Raw genomic sequence first — 15,824 nt, forward strand, 5'->3', positions numbered from 1 at the left:
TAGAAGACAACAAAGGCACATTCTCTGCTGCCCCAGAGAGCAGGAACGGATCAAATAGGATTAAGTTACAAGAGGGTAAATTGCTGCTGAACGTTATCAGAAATGTCTTGACATCAAGGGCTGGGGGAACCCAGCCAGATGACGGGATGTAAATACTAATACTATTATTATTACTAAGGGCAGATTGAAAATGGAACTAGTTAGTGCGTTGGGTGGGCTGATATTTGATGGAGGTCTTCAAGCAGGGGTTTGGCAGCCATCTGATGCTCTAGATCTCTGGGTGTCCTGTATCTTGAAGGGGGTTGAAATATACTCGGAGTCGAGAGTGGATTTCATGCTCTTTATTCAGCTCATAGTGGTGAGGAGGAATGGAAGTTTCCCCAGAATGTCTGCTTTATATACATTATTTACACAATGGGCCCCACATGATTGGCTAATTCCGGGATTCACCTGTAGACAGGGGCGCCGACTTATAAAAAATATTGGGGGAGCCATACCGACTTATAAAAAATATTGGGGGGGCCCAAGACCTCCAAACTGCTGCTGCTGGGGGAACGAAAGGGGCGAGCCCCGGGCTGCCCCGACCTTAAGTGAACCTGTGAGGGCCTGCCCTTTGCGGCAGCCGGTTGGCTGCCGCCATGGGCGGTGAATATTAATGAGCTAGGGGGAATCCCCGCTTCTCGCGGGGCTGACGCCAGCCCCGCGAGATTGTTGATGGGTCAAGAGCCCGCAACCCCACCCCCTCTCTAGATCGGGAGTGGCTTTGTTTTAACTTATTACTGAATGTATTTTAAAAGGTAACTATCGTCAAACAAGGAAAATAAAAAATACCAACATAATTTTGTGATTTTACAAAGCATAATATAACTAATAATTTTCTTAAATTATTGGGGGGGCAGAGCCCCCCCAAACGAATTTTTGAGGGGGCTCGGGCCCCCTCAGGCCCCATGAAGTCGGCGCCTATGCCTGTAGACCAATCAAGTTGTGGATTCACTTTGACCTGGAGCTGGATTGGGTGGCTCCTGCAGACCAATCAGACTGCTGCATTCTGGACCCTATTGTTCTAGGACCAATCAGACTGCTGCCTTTGGGATCCTATTCAACTCAGTATATAACAGGGGTTCAACTGAATGGCTCACAAGACCCCCCCCCCCGAATCTTATTATATCATGACTTACCTTGGGAGAGGATTTGGGCATAGTTTTTCAGATATGGCTATATGTGGTATATCCCCTCTTGCTGAAGATCAGTCTCTTCTCCTTACTGTCCTCTGCACAGACAGAAAACAAAATCTAGCACAGCAGATGTTACTCTGATTATGGGATACAATGATGAAGCTTGCAGACTCTCATAGGCATATATCAATATTGTGTATCTTTCAGTTATCCCACAGACCACAGATGGGATGGTTGTACTGAGTTCTGGAGCAGATCGTAAGTTGTTATTCGCAGGCATGATGTTATCGTTTGTCTCCTTGATATGATTAATTTCTTCTGTTGCTTTTCCAAAGCATGCTTGATTTTCCTGACCAACGCATCCCTCCCATGCTGATTTATTTTCTTTTAAACAGTTGCTTCAGAAGTGACGAGTGATGGAGGCCTCGAAGCCCACAGAGAAGGAGGTGTGTGATGGCTTGAGGGCTTTTAGAAGACGTGTTTAGAAAACCTATAAACTGCGGTATACAGATGAACTTACAGATAAAACATGGGCCAAATCCATAAGACAGTTAAATCAAATATGCTTAAAGTTATCATCATAAAAATCAAAGATAAAATCAATTGATCATTAAAACTAATACGTTTTAATTCCCTTCATTTGAGGTTTTTAAGCAGAGATTGGGTGGCCATCTGCCATAGATGGCCCTTTGGATCCCAACTCTACGATTCTATGATATAACTAACTTTGGGAACAAGCCTATAGCAAGATCTTCCAGGGTGAGCAGGTTAGGATCCAGTGGATCTCTGACTTTACCAGATAGACTCCTTCATCAGCTCAGCCAGAGATACACCATAGAAGTTGCCAAATCTTTGATTTATAATGGTCTGGATAAACTAAAGAATGTTGAGCTTTCTTGTTTTTCCTTTGACAGACATTTCTCCTGAGTCCAGTGGCCTCTTGCTGAGAAACCCAGAAGAAGGTGGTAAGTACTGTACATCTCACGGGTTAACATCACTGTCTTCTCACTCTTCATCCCCACCCTCTTCTGACAGCACAGCACATAAACAAAGTCATCATTGATTCATAGAATCAATTGATTCATAGAATCGCCGTGGCGAGACTCCTTATGGGGTCTTTGCTGCGAGATCATATTCATTCGGTACTATACCAGGTGCACTGGCTCCCGGTGGAGTACGGGATCAGGTTTAAGGTGCTGGTTTTAACCTTTAAAGCCCTATACAGCCTAGGACCCTCGTACCTATGGGACCGCCTCTCTGGTATGTCCCACAGAGAAATTTACGGTCTGCAAATAAAAACATCCTGAAGATCCCAGGCCACAGAGAGGTTAGGCTGGCCTCAACTAGAGCCAGGGCTTTGCATGGCGAGTTCCCGCCCCCCACCAGGATAAATAAAGACACGAGACACCATAATTAAGGTTAATTGGGCGAATTAGGCCACAACTTTATTGAATTCAGGAATGAGAGGCATTGGCTTAGGCATTGGCCCTATTGACTATCCGGCTCCAGCCCATTTGCTGGAGACACGGGGAAGGGTTAACCTTATATCGGGGGAGACTCCCGCGAGGCACGTCGGCTAGGAGCTCCCCCGGGTCACCGCTCTGGGGCGTGCCTTTGGCCCACACCTCCATAGGCTTCGGACAGGGCCACGCCCCCCGGAGTCCTTTAACGGACCACCCTTCGCTCACTGGGGGGAGGTGATGGCGTTCCTCCCCCCACACACATCCTCTTAACCCCTTCTTACCAATGCCTACCGCCAATGCCGAAAAGTTGTGACGAGTTGCTACGAGGTAGGCGAAAAACCAAAAGGCTACAAATTGCCAATTGGGAAAAATTCCTACCATGCCCCTTGCGGCGACAGACCGAAGTCCATAGCAAAGTCAAAGACCTACCTAAAGCATACCTAAAGGGAGGGAGGGTGGGAAAACGTGAGGGCTAGCCGGCGAAAAGAGGGCAAGCCCCCTCTGCACCGGCCCTAAATAGGGCAGACCTGGCTGGGATTCCCCTGTTCTCGCGGGGGCTGAAACCAGCCCCCGCTCACGTGGGGGTGGGCGTGAAGCCCGCAACCCCACCTCCTGGGCAGGCCGGAAGTGGCTTTCTCGGCCGCGGCTCCAATCTGGTGGAACGCTCTGTCACAAGAGACTAGGGCCCTGCGGGACCTGACATCTTTCCGCAGGGCCTGCAAGACAGAGCTGTTCCACCAGGCCTTTGGTCAGGGCGCAGCCTGACTCCCTCCTCTGGCAACCTGCACATAATTTTGCTTGATGGTTGCCATTAATTTGATCTTAATTTGATTTTAATTAATTTTATAATGAATGTTTTTAGAATGTTGGACTATTTTGATTGTTGTTAGCCGCCCTGAGCCCAGCTTCGGCTGGGGAGGGCGGGATATAAATAAAATTTATTATTTATTATTATTATCATTATAATCTTCATCTTCTTCTTCCTCCTCCTCCAGGAATTCCAATTTGTTACATTTACCCAGTGAATGCCATTTGGCTGAGTGATGGAGTTGAACTTAGGTCTCTTCAAGCCCAGTCCAACACTCTGACCCAGGAGTAGCCAATGTGATGTTCTCAGCTCCAACTCCCACCAGCCCATCCATCATAATCAATAGTTGACATGATGGGAGTTGTATTCCAGCAACATTAGGAAGACACCATGTTGGCTACTCCTGCTTGAAACACAAACATCAGGGATGGGGTAACCAATAGACCACCACATGTTGCTGGGACTCAACTCCCATCAGCCCCAGTCAGCATGCCCAATGGTCAGGGATCTTGGTAGTTGTGGTCTAGCAACATTTGGAGGGCCACAAGTTTTCTACTTCTGCATTAAACCACAGTGATGCTGCTAAATGTTTTGCAAAGTCTATCATATAGGTAAGAGTAAAGGGACCCCTCACTGTTAAGTCCAGTCGCGGATGACATCTTGCTTTACTGACCAAGGAAGCCGGCGTTTGTCTGCAGACAGCTTCCAGGTCATGTGGCCAGCATGACTAAGCTGCTTCTGGTGAACCAGAGCAGCGCACGGAAACGCCATTTACCTTCCCGCCGGAGCAGTACCTATTTATCTACTTGCACTTTGACGTGCTTTTGAACTGCTAGCTTGGCAGGAGCAGAGACTGAGCAAAGGGAGCTCACCCCATTGTGGGGATTTGAACCGCCAACCTTCTGATTGGCAAGCCCTAGGCTCTGTGGTTTAGACCACAGTGCCACCCACGTCCCCCATTTATCAGAAGAAAAGGAACCAAGGAACAACTATACAACCTTAATCTAACAACATCTCCCTATATTTGCAACTCATGGGTCATATGTGGAGAGCAGAAATGTGGAAGGGCTGATGAGAAGTGGTAGGGCTGATGAGAATAAGTCAGTGATAGAGGTTCTTGATAGACCATGGTAGACCAAAGTCTGACACAGTGAATGCTCCACCAAATACTTGGGTCCATGATAGCAGTCAATGACACACTAAGGCCCACTCTGAAATTTCCTTCAGCGGTTAGGGGACTTACCACACAAATCCTCTTTGTATTTTAATTTTATTTTTTTATTGGAATTTTATTTACAACGTAACACAACCCCCCAATACACATTAAACTTGAACATGTGAACATATCATACAACAATACAAATAACCAAATAAAAGACTTCCTTTATCCTTGTGGATATTTAAGTTATAATTAGAAAAATCTTAATAATTATTCATAAAGGAAACAGTTTTTAAGAAGTAAATAAGGAGGCCAGATACAGGATAAAGGATAGAGGACAAACCTCTTTGTAGTGAATCTTTTATAAGTACAGTAGTTATTTGCTTGAATTTATATGGACAGGAGAATGAACGGCTTTTCTGACCAAAGTATTGTTTCTGCACTGGGTGCTTTTCTTTCAAAACAGTTAATCCACACATGGAGAGCGGCGGAGGCCTCGAAACCATCAGAGATGGAGGTATGTGGTTTCTGGTCCCTGCACTCTGCTTAAAATGCCCTCATAAAAAATCACTGGCGTTCAGTGCAAAAAGTTCTAAACCATGTGGTGTAGTGGTTAAGAGCGGTAGTCTTGCAATCTGGTGAACTGGGTTCGCTTCCCCGCTCCTCCACATGCAGCTTCTGGGTGACTTCTCTGAAGTCTCTCAGCCCCACTCACCTCACAGAGTGTTCGTTGTGGAGGAGGAAGGGAAAGGAGAATGTTGGCTGCTTTGAGACTCCTCAGGGTAGTGATAAAGCGGGATATCAAATCCAAACTCTTCTTCTTCTTCATCAGTCCTCATTCTTCTTGGCCTTTGCTTTACGGTGGGGAGTTGAGATAGGGAAACCTCACCAAATACTGTGCAAAGAGTACAACACATTGTCTGGTTTGCTAACATATACTTTCTGCTTTATTCATGACTAAAGCGCAGGAAGGCCTTGCTGGAGCTTTTGGAAACTCCATGCCAAGAGGTAAGTCAGTGTCACCCTGTGGTTTATATCCCATGTGATCTGGAACCTTCTTCTTTCCTTATTCCAGATGTTGACAAGATGGATCAAGAGGACAGGAAAAAACACTACACAGGTGTCAAGAGGCACCCCTGTCTTCAATATCTTAACTAAACCAGGAATGAGGCCTCTACACCCTGACACTTTTCAGGCCAGGGACTTTTTAGTGGTGCCTCCCCACCCGTGGAATGACCAAGATTGTTTCGTGGGAATTTAGCTGAGATTTTTAAAGCTAAATCTAAAGTTGCCTGATTTACTCAGTGGTGGCTTCCTAGTTTTATATATATATTATATGTGTTTGGATTATTAATGTATTTGGCTAACTTTGTATGGCTTTACTGTTTAAACCAGGGGTCAGCAAACTTTTTCAGCAGGGGGCCAGTCCACTGTCCCTCACACCTTGTGAGGGGGGGGACTATATTTTTTTGGGGGAAATGAACAAGTTCCTATGCTCCACAAATAACCCAGAGGTGTATTTTAAATAAAAGCACACATTCTACTCATGTAAAAACACACTGATTCCCAGACCGTCCGTGGGCCAGATTGAGAAGGCGATTGGGCCGGATCCGGCCCCTGGGCCTTAGTTTGCCTACCCATGGTTTAAACCTATGCCAATAAAGACTAATAATAATAATAATAATAATAATAATAATAATAATAATAATTTATTATTTGTACCCCGCTCATCTGGCTGGGTTTCCCCAGCCACTCTGGGCGGCTTCCAACAAAGATGAAAAATACACTAAAATGTCACATATTAAAAACTTCCCTGAACAGGGCTGCCTTCAGATGTCTTCTGAATGTCAGGTAGTTGTTTATCACTTTGACATCTGATGGGAGGGCATTTCACAGGGCGGGTGCCACTACCGAGATGGCCCTCTGCCTGGTTCCCTGTAACTTGGCCTCTCACAGTGAGGGAACTGCCAGAAGACCCTCGGAGCTGGACCTCAGTGTCCGGGCAGAACGATGGAGGAGGAGAAGCTCCTTCAGATATACTGGACCAAGGCCGTTTAGGGCTTTAAAGGTCAGCACCAACACTTTGAATTGTGCTCGGAAACGTACTGGGAGCCAATGACATAAATCAAATTTATTGTTTGGTAGGTGAGTGATTTAATCATGAGTGTGCTTTCAGGGCTGTCAGCGAAAGACTTCAACACAGAAGAAACCAGTGCTGCTCCACCTGCTATTATTAGCTCAACAGAGCCTGAGTCGGTTTCAACTTCTGATGCTCTTGGGAGATCAACAGACAATGGTAAGTAAGGTGGAATCTACATACATATAAAAAAAACGCTGTGAAAATGCTTTTTCAAAAAACGCATTTTGAAAAATACATTGAATTTGCCATAGCTCAATTTCTCCATCTAGTGTCACATTTGTAATATTGCACTTTACAACACACTTAAAACATTTTATTTGCAACTGAATCGCTGAGCCTTGAGACTCAGGTATCCATCTGCTGGAGGGGAAATGTAAAGTGTCTGTAGAGGTCCATAGACATGTGATTGTTTCTGTTTAGGTGATTATTTATACTATTTGCTATGCCAATTCATCACCAACGGTCTCTAGTAGGGAGTGCATCATTCCTATTCCCGATAGTGCAATGCTGATCTTCTCTGGTAGTGCCTGACTGTCTGGTCTCACCAGGGTCAGATTTACTACCCTAAGCTACTGAAGATAATGGGGCCCTTTATATGTCCAGCTGTCCTTTGTCAACAACAAATTGTCACTGTTTTGTTTTTTGTTGTTGAATATATGCTATATGGTAATTTATGGACCTAATAAGTATCTAAAGCCATTTGCACGTTACAAAATATGCATTTTATCAAAGTAATTATTGACCTGAAATACAATTAAGATGAAGTATATTAATAGTGAAATACAATTAAGAAGAATTATATTAATAGTGAAATAATTGTTAAGCTCTAACTTAAATTGACTTTTTATTCACAACAAACTTACTAATGCAAACACATTGGCATTTGGCAATAACAAAAGTTCATTTAGAAACACAGTTTACAAAGACTCGTAATCTAGTCTCTAGAAACTTGCTATAACATAAAATAATAATAGCAAACCAGTGATATTTTTGGGAGCAGGCTAGCAGGCAGGGCCCATTACTTACATCCTAGGAACCTACACAACACAAAACACTGTTGCTGTATGTAGGTTTTATTTTATTTGTTTTTTTATCTTATATTTGGGAAAGGTACATCCAGGTTTTTTTCCCTTTAATTTTTTTTGGGGCCCCCAAGAGAGTGGGGCCCTAAGCTATAGCTTGTTTAGCTTATATGTAAATCCGGCAGTGGGTCTCATTTTGAACTGCCTCTCCCAACAATACTCAGGGTGTATATCTATCTATCATCTATCTATCTATCATCTATCTATCTATCTATCTATCTATCTATCTATCATCTATCTATATCTATCATCTATCTATCTATCTATCATCTATCTATCTATATCTAATCTATCTATCTAATCTATCATCTATCTCTATCTATCTATCTATCTATCTATCTATCTATCTATCTATCTATCTATCATCTATCTATCTATCTATCTATCTATCATCTATCTATCATCTATCTATCATCTATCTATCTATCTATCTATCTATCTATCTATCTATCTATCTATCTATCTATCTATCTATCATCTATATCTATCTATCTATCTATCTATCTATCTATCTATCTATCTATCTATCATCTATCTATCTATCATCTATCTATCTATCTATCTATCTATCTATCTATCTATCATCTATCTATATCTATCATCTATCTATCTATCTATCTATCATCTATCTATATCATTTATCTATCCTTACCATTTTAACTGACCACTTGATGCAATTGATTTGATGGACATCTAACCCATGCAAGTTTATATCACAATAAATTGTTAATTTTAAGAGTGCCTGGAGATTCTTTGTGTCATTTTGTGGGGGGTTTTTAAAAACCAGTTGGGTTTATTTAAAGCTTGTGGTCCTAAAAACAAAACAAAAAAACTCATTTTATCTGATCTACAGGGAATCATTTCAAAATAGCTGAAGAAGAAGGTAGAACTTTTTCTACAATATCTCCAGAAGAGACGCCAGATCCTGATGAAACCTTTGGAGAAGGTGAGAAGGGGATGATCTTGCTCCTTCACTGGATCTCACCCACCCACTAAAAATTAAAGATCAGGGTGTGTCTGCTCAGCTCAGGAATTTGCGACTAGTATCAGAACTGACCTCACAAATCCTTTTGCACTAGAAATCCACTCCTGGTTTTCCTCCTAACATCCCTTTTCAGCACCCTAATTTAAAGCAGGTGGGGAGGGGTGGGAATCTTTTTAGTTGTTGAAGTTATGAAGCTGCAACATAGCCCAACCGGTAGCGCATGGGAGTCCTAATCTCTGGATCATGGGTTCGAGCCCCATGTGGGGCAAAAAAATCCTGCATTGCAGGGGGTTGGACTAGATGACCTTCGTGGTCCCTTCCAACTCTACAGTTCTATGATTCTATGGTCAGACAGTTGGGGGGTCAGGGACTGTGCTGAGGAGGGCTGGACTGAGAAGGAATGGTGGGAACCTCCCCCTACTCCTGATCTGGATCCTGACTCTTCCCAGGAGCAGGAGGACAGTATAGATTTGGAACAGTGGTTTGCAGAGGGTCATAGTTCAGAAGGCAGAAGCTGGGAAATACTAGATGGGGAACAGCTAGGAGAAGGAACACTGGGAGAAAGAGAGTTAACAGATTCACAGTAGTTGGACAGCATTCCTCCGATCTCTCCAAAGTTGAGAAGAGCTCAGAAAGTCTCAGAACAGAAAGTTACAAACTCAGATTACAAGACGTAGTAGTGACGTAGATTAACAGGGATGGAAGGGAGTGTGATCCTTAATTGGGAGCACCGCCATTTCTAGGAGATCTGTTCTTTGTTCTCTCGCTGTGATTATTAAAGTTTCCAACCGGTAAGACATTACTTTCTTTGATTTTCTTATCTATTGCCACAGGGGGAGGAAGCCAATTCCCCAAAACCTGATAGGGGGTTGTTGTTGTTTAGTTGTTTAGTCGTGTCCAACTCTTCGTGACCCCATGGACCAGAGCACGCCAGGCACTCCTGTCTTCCACTGCCTCCTGCAGTTTGGCCAGACTCATGTTGGTAGCTTTGAGAACACTGTCCAACCAGCTTGTCCTCTGTCGTCCCCTTCTCTTTGTGCCCTCCATCTTCCCCAACATCAGGGTCTTTTCCAGGGAGTCTTCTCTTCTTATGAGGTGGCCAAAGTATTGGAGCCTCAGCTTCAGGATCTGTACTTCCAGTGAGCACTCAGGGCTGATTTCCTTCAGAATGGAGAGGTTGGATCTTCTTGCAGTCCATGGGACTCTCAAGAGTCTCCTCCAGCACCATAATTCAAAAGCATCAATTCTTCGTCGATCAGCCTTCTTTATGGTCCAGCTCTCACTTCCATACATCACTACTGGGAAAACCATAGCTTCAACTATATGGGCCTTTGTTGGCAAGGTGATGTCTCTGCTTTTTAAGATGCTGTCTAGGTTTGTCATTGCTTTGCTAGGTTTGTCATTTTGTCATAGGGGGTCGGTTTCCTACAAATCACAAGGAGATCCCAACCTATTTTCTTCCTACCATGGCATAAAGAATGCTAGGGAGGACCACAACAACAAGAAGGTGTCCAAAGGTAGAATCAAATTATATGACTCAGATTTCTACTTCTTTCTATAGTTTGTGACCGATTTATGTTCCTGCAACTGAGAGACAACGGAAGAGTCAAGCAAGTGCTCCCACAGTTGGGGGAGATGCTGTATTGCTTAACCGACCGATGCCCGGAGGACTTCGAGTTATACGGATGTTACTGTGGGCAGGAAGGAAGAGGCCACCCAATGGATGAACTGGACAGGTTGCTCCTGGCAAACACTTTGACACAAAATAGCAGCAAGCAAACAATAACCTCAGCAGCACCAGCACACATTTCTGTAGTAAAATACATTTAATGTTAAAAAATGGGTATCTCGCCGTTTGTGCCCCAAAAGTTGCCTAGGATGGCTTGCAACATAATAAAAATATATAGTCAACCCATGGCAGCCATTTTGTATTGGCACTTTTCAAGATATTTGTTCAGACAGTTCATATTTTTTTTAAAAAAAAACTCCCACCAAATGCACTGGTCATTGGTAAAATCAATGAAATCCAATGAAATGCAGTAAATAGAAAGAATTTCAGAAAGACAGAAGTGGAATCTAGACGGATATTTAAAAAACGCTGTGAAAATGCTTTAAAAAAAGTTTTTAAAATATATTGAATTTGCCATAAGCGCACCCTCGCCATCTAGTGTTGCATTTGTGTAACGCACTTAAAACACACTACTTAAAACATTATATTTGCAGCTGTATAGCTGAGTCCAGAGTCTCAAACATTCAAAGCACACAACTTTGGAGAAAGAATCCTGGGAATTATATTTTGCTAAGGGTGCTGGGAAATGTAGTGCTTCGAGTAATAAACCACTGTTTCTGTTTCTGATGGTTCCACAAGCATGCCTTGTCATGACCAACAAGTAGTGTTTGGATAATTCCAAGGCATTTGACAAAAGTGACCTAGAAAAACACTGACAAATTTTTATGGGATCCAGACATTCAAAGCAATACAAAGAATGCAGTTTTGCAGAAGACTTAACACTTTGGCGCTTTTTGCGTAACTACAGGTGCTGCTTCTCTCATCACTGCTGCCTGGAGCAAGTCAAGAAACTTGGATGCCGTCCAGAAAGAAATTCGCGGTCTGAGGTTGTGTGCTTTGATCGCACGCCAAAGTGTGAGTTTGGGATGAAAGATGATTCCCTTCTTCCCTGTTACAATAAAAGGCAACATAAACATCGGTACCAGTTGCTGGAGAACTCAGAAGGAGAGAGTGATGTTGTGTTCAGGTTCTGTTTACAGGCTTCCCATGGCTGCTGGGTTGGCCACTTGTGAGAACAGAATGCTGGACCAGATGTGCCACTGGCTATTCTTATCTTCTTATGATAGTGTTTTTACCCACTATGTGTAAGGTAAAGATAAAGGGACCCCTGACCAATAGGTCCAGTCGTGGCCGACTCTGGGGTTGCAGCGCTCATCTCGCTTTATTGGCCGAGGGAGCCGACGTACATCTTCCAGGTCATGTGGCCAGCATGACTAAGCCGCTTCTGGCGAACCAGAGCAGCGCATGGAAACGCCTTTTACCTTCCTGCAGGAGCGGAACCTATTTATCTACTTGCACTTTGACATGCTTTCGAACTGCTAGATTGGCAGGAGCAGGGACCGCGCAACGGGAGCTCACCCCATCGCGGGGATTTGAACCGCCGACCTTCTGATCGGCAAGTCCTACGCTCTATGGTTTAAGCCACAGCGCCACCCGCGTCCTCTAATGCAGTCAGTACAACCACTTAAATTGGCATAAATGAATGAGCAAATAAAATGGCATAAAATCAGCGTAGCAATACCGCATTTTCAATGTAACATTGTTTGATCTAGAGCAGAGATCTCAAAACTTTTTGACAAGCAGCACTCCCCCGAAAAATATGTTCTGGTATTCACTCACCATGAAGTTGTTACAGTAAATGCCACTTATTTTATTTTATTTTTTAAAAAATTGCTGGTACTGCATAGCCCCTGAAAACACTACTGGTGACACACTTTTTAGACATACATCATTCTGAGACACAGTAATTCGGTTTTCCTAGTTTGTAAAGCTCTGATCTAGAGTTTGGCTTTTGCCAATTCACCACAAACCAGGGTAAACAGAGTTATTGTGACTAGGCAACAGGAGCCTGTTATGGATGCAGCCATTCATTCCTCCAAGGAAAGGGAATTCCACAGTTGGGGGGGGGACTGCTCCGAAACCGCCACAGATTCCCACACAATGTACAACCATTGCTGGTAGGAAGGGGAAAACCCCCTTCAGCTGACCTACAGGCCCAGGACAGGCTAGTAAGGGTAGAGGCATGTCAACAACGGGACCGCCTCTCCTTGTACTCCCCACGGAGGACCTTAAGGTCCACAAATGACAACATTTTGGAGGTCCCAAGTCACAAGGTGGTTAGGACCAGGGCCTTTTCAGTACTGGCCCCGACGTGGTGGAATGCTCTGTCACAAGAGACTAGGGCCCTGCGGGACTTGACATCTTTCCTCAGGGCCTGCAAGACAGAGCTGTTCCGCCTGGCCTTTGGTTTGGACTCGGTCTGACCCTTATGTTTCCCTCCCCTTATGCTTTTGATCTATGGGCTACTTTTAAAACGTGGCTGCATTTTAAATTGCATTTTAACCTGTATTTTAAATTGCCCCCCCCATTATGTTTTTACTGTAATTTTATTGATGTTAGCTGCCCTGAGCTCGGCTCTGGTTGGGGGCGGGGTATAAATAATAAATTATTATTATTATAGGATGGGAGGCTCAAAAGGGAGAGCCAGAGGAGCTGCCTCTGCTGCCTCCCGATTGATTTGAGGCAGCTGCCTCACTTTGCCTCATGGTAGGGCTGGCCCTGATTGTTATCTAGTCCGATTTTGACAAACTAACACGAACCGTCTTTTTCTCAGGTATCGGATGGACGATGTGTGAAAAGCTTCAGTGTTCCTGCGATAAGGCGGCGGCTGAGTGTATGGCGGCTGCCTCTTTCAACGAAAGCATGGGGTCTCCAAACAGACAAGCCTGTCCAGAGCCAGAGGTTAAATTGTTCTGCCGCAGGGGAGGGCATGAAAGACCCCTGAGCGGCGCTGGGATCAGCTCCAGGGCTTCCAGTGAGGAAGAGAGAAGCAGTGAGGAGACCGATCCGGCGAAGAGCCTTTTGGGAAGAGGGAAGAGGTCAGCACGCCTTGCCCGGGGAATCTCCAGAGCTGTACGGCTGCAAAGAAGATAACCGGCGTTTCTCTTGCACCAGTTAGGAAGCTATCAGGAGTAGGGAATGTATGAAATTAGTACTGTCTGTTCTGCTCTTTATGTGACATTAAAGTGAGCTGGTTTCGTTCCTCTGCTACTCGGCTCCTGCCGGATACATTGCTATCCCTCCTGCTGTTTGCTATGGCTCCATTATATTGTTTGTTGTCATCATTTTGTCATAATCTATGCTGCTGAGTCACACTATATTTACAAATCAGTAGCCTTCCCTGCATGATCCCTTTCAAAGCTAAATAATTTCTAGAGGGGTAGCCCTGATAGTCTTTTGCAGCAACGATGACCCCCCAAAAAGCTTGTGACACCTTAAAGACAAATTTAATAAAGTGTCCAGCTATGGCTGAAAATCTAACCATGTATATTCAGAAGTAAGTCCCATTGGTTTCAGTGGGGCTTACTCTCAGGTAAGCAATGTTACGATACGATAATGATACGATAATCTTTATTGTCATTGTCCCATACAGAACAATGAAATTGAAAAAATCTACCTCAGACGTTCAAAAACCAACAAGACTGCTATCCCAGCTGTCCCAGCCTGGTTAACCCCCTAAAAACTCTGATACCCCATAATTAAATACAATATACTCCCATAGAGACTACTTTACACTGCGTTTAAAACCAAAATCGCATCTGGATAGAAACTGTTTCTCAGACGGCTAATCCTAGTATTTATAACCCTGTACCTTCTTCCAGAAGGCAGAAGCTGAAAGAGATAATTTCTGGGGTGTGTACTATCCTGCACTATCTCTGCAGCTTTCTTATGATACCTGGAAGCATAGATTTCATCCAAGGTGGGAAGAGTGCACCAATTATTCTCTCTGCAGTCTTTACAACCCTGGACAGCATTGTTTTTTCCATCCTTGGCTCAGCACATCACGAGGCCATTAAAAGCCTAAGGCAACCATAAAATAGCATGTAATTTCAGGAAGACACGTGCAAACAATGTGGCTTATTTTCCCTTTTCCCTTTATTTGCTTAAATATAGATTACAGAAAGTGTGTTCTACATTTCACAAAAGCTTTTCATTAGGTAAAAGTCAGGGAAACATGAGCGGTGAAAGGAATAAACTAGCCATATTTTCACTCTGGACAATTTGCAAATCTGAAGCGTGTGAATCTGCATTTTTTAGGTTTAGCAGTGTTTACCTCAGGAGAGTTAGGAAGCTAGAGGAAGAAATGAAAACAAAGAGCTGGACTATGTGGATCCCAGGAAAGGGGCTTTAGTATTCACACATGAATCCCAACTGGTCTTTAGAGATCTGTACCAGGTGACATTTCCCACACAGGGGTTTGTGTTTGTTGGATAAAGTGACATACTTCAGATGGATGCCAAGAAGAATAAGACAGTAGTAACACAACTATGAACGCTAGGTCCTGGTGCACAAAACCATTGGCTGCTACAAGTCTTTTAATTTTTTTTAGAAAATATTTATTACATACAATGCAATACTGGAAGTGTGCAAGCAAAGGGAAGTTTTCTTAGACACTTTGGAGGTGCTTTGTTCACACGCACCACTGAAGCAAAAGGGAAATCACATCTGTAGGGCTCAAGGTGTGGTTCTGGGGCAAGATTGCTGCTTCACTTCGATTTTAAGTTTTGTGGGGGAAAAGCTACGGGCACAGGCATTCTCCTGCTCCAGCCCCAATGAAGCACATGGAGGATGTGCGAGGGGTCTCTTGTACAAATCTCACCAGCTTCAAAGGGGCACAGCATGGGGAAATGGCTCTGGTGGGTTGCACATACAGCGGTACCTCAGGTTAAGTACTTAATTTGTTCTGGAGGTCTATTCTTAACCTGAAACTGTTCTTAACCTGAAGCACCACTTTAGCTAATGGTGCCTTCTGTTGCCGCTGTACCTCTGCTGCGCAATTTCTGTTCTCATCCTGAAGCAAAGTTCTTAACTCAAGGTAATATTTCTGGGTTAGCGACGTCTGTAACCTGAAGCGTATGTAACCTGAGGTACCACTGTATAGAGAACAGCCACAGAATACTTGTTCTGCAGAAGCCACATCTGCAGTGTCTTTTCCTTCGTTCAACAACACCAGACCCTACAAGTGCCCCTATTTTTAGAGGGACATCCCTGATTTAGAGAAGCTGTCCTGGTTTCTGGTTTGATCCCAGAATATCCCACTTTTACTTAAAGGTAAAGGGTAAAGGGACCCCTGACCATTAGGTTCAGTCATGGCCGACTCTGGGGTTGCGACGCTCATCTCGCTTTATTGGCCAAGGGAGCCGGTGTACAGCTTCTGGGTCA

The 15,824-nt window shown here is 44.0% G+C and overlaps 1 protein-coding gene across 2 annotated transcripts in view; it reads left to right on the forward strand.

The window, feature by feature from the left end:
- The window catches only part of OC90 (otoconin 90), a 28,756-nt gene extending 15,107 nt beyond the window's left edge, over positions 1 to 13,649 (forward strand). For both annotated transcript variants that reach the window (XM_083749201.1, XM_083749202.1), the window contains 10 exons: positions 1,383 to 1,433; positions 1,571 to 1,621; positions 2,090 to 2,140; positions 5,072 to 5,122; positions 5,569 to 5,613; positions 6,782 to 6,901; positions 8,681 to 8,773; positions 10,374 to 10,548; positions 11,350 to 11,456; positions 13,216 to 13,649. In XM_083749201.1, coding sequence (XP_083605327.1) covers positions 1,383 to 1,433; positions 1,571 to 1,621; positions 2,090 to 2,140; positions 5,072 to 5,122; positions 5,569 to 5,613; positions 6,782 to 6,901; positions 8,681 to 8,773; positions 10,374 to 10,548; positions 11,350 to 11,456; positions 13,216 to 13,535 — 1,064 coding nt within the window. In that variant the 3' untranslated portion in view covers positions 13,536 to 13,649. The remainder of the gene's footprint in view (positions 1 to 1,382; positions 1,434 to 1,570; positions 1,622 to 2,089; positions 2,141 to 5,071; positions 5,123 to 5,568; positions 5,614 to 6,781; positions 6,902 to 8,680; positions 8,774 to 10,373; positions 10,549 to 11,349; positions 11,457 to 13,215) is intronic.
- Positions 13,650 to 15,824: the final 2,175 nt, after the last annotated feature.

This window comes from Podarcis gaigeae, assembly GCF_964106915.1.
Source record: "Podarcis gaigeae genome assembly, chromosome: 7".
In the NCBI taxonomy this organism is placed as follows: Eukaryota; Metazoa; Chordata; class Lepidosauria; order Squamata; family Lacertidae; genus Podarcis; species Podarcis gaigeae.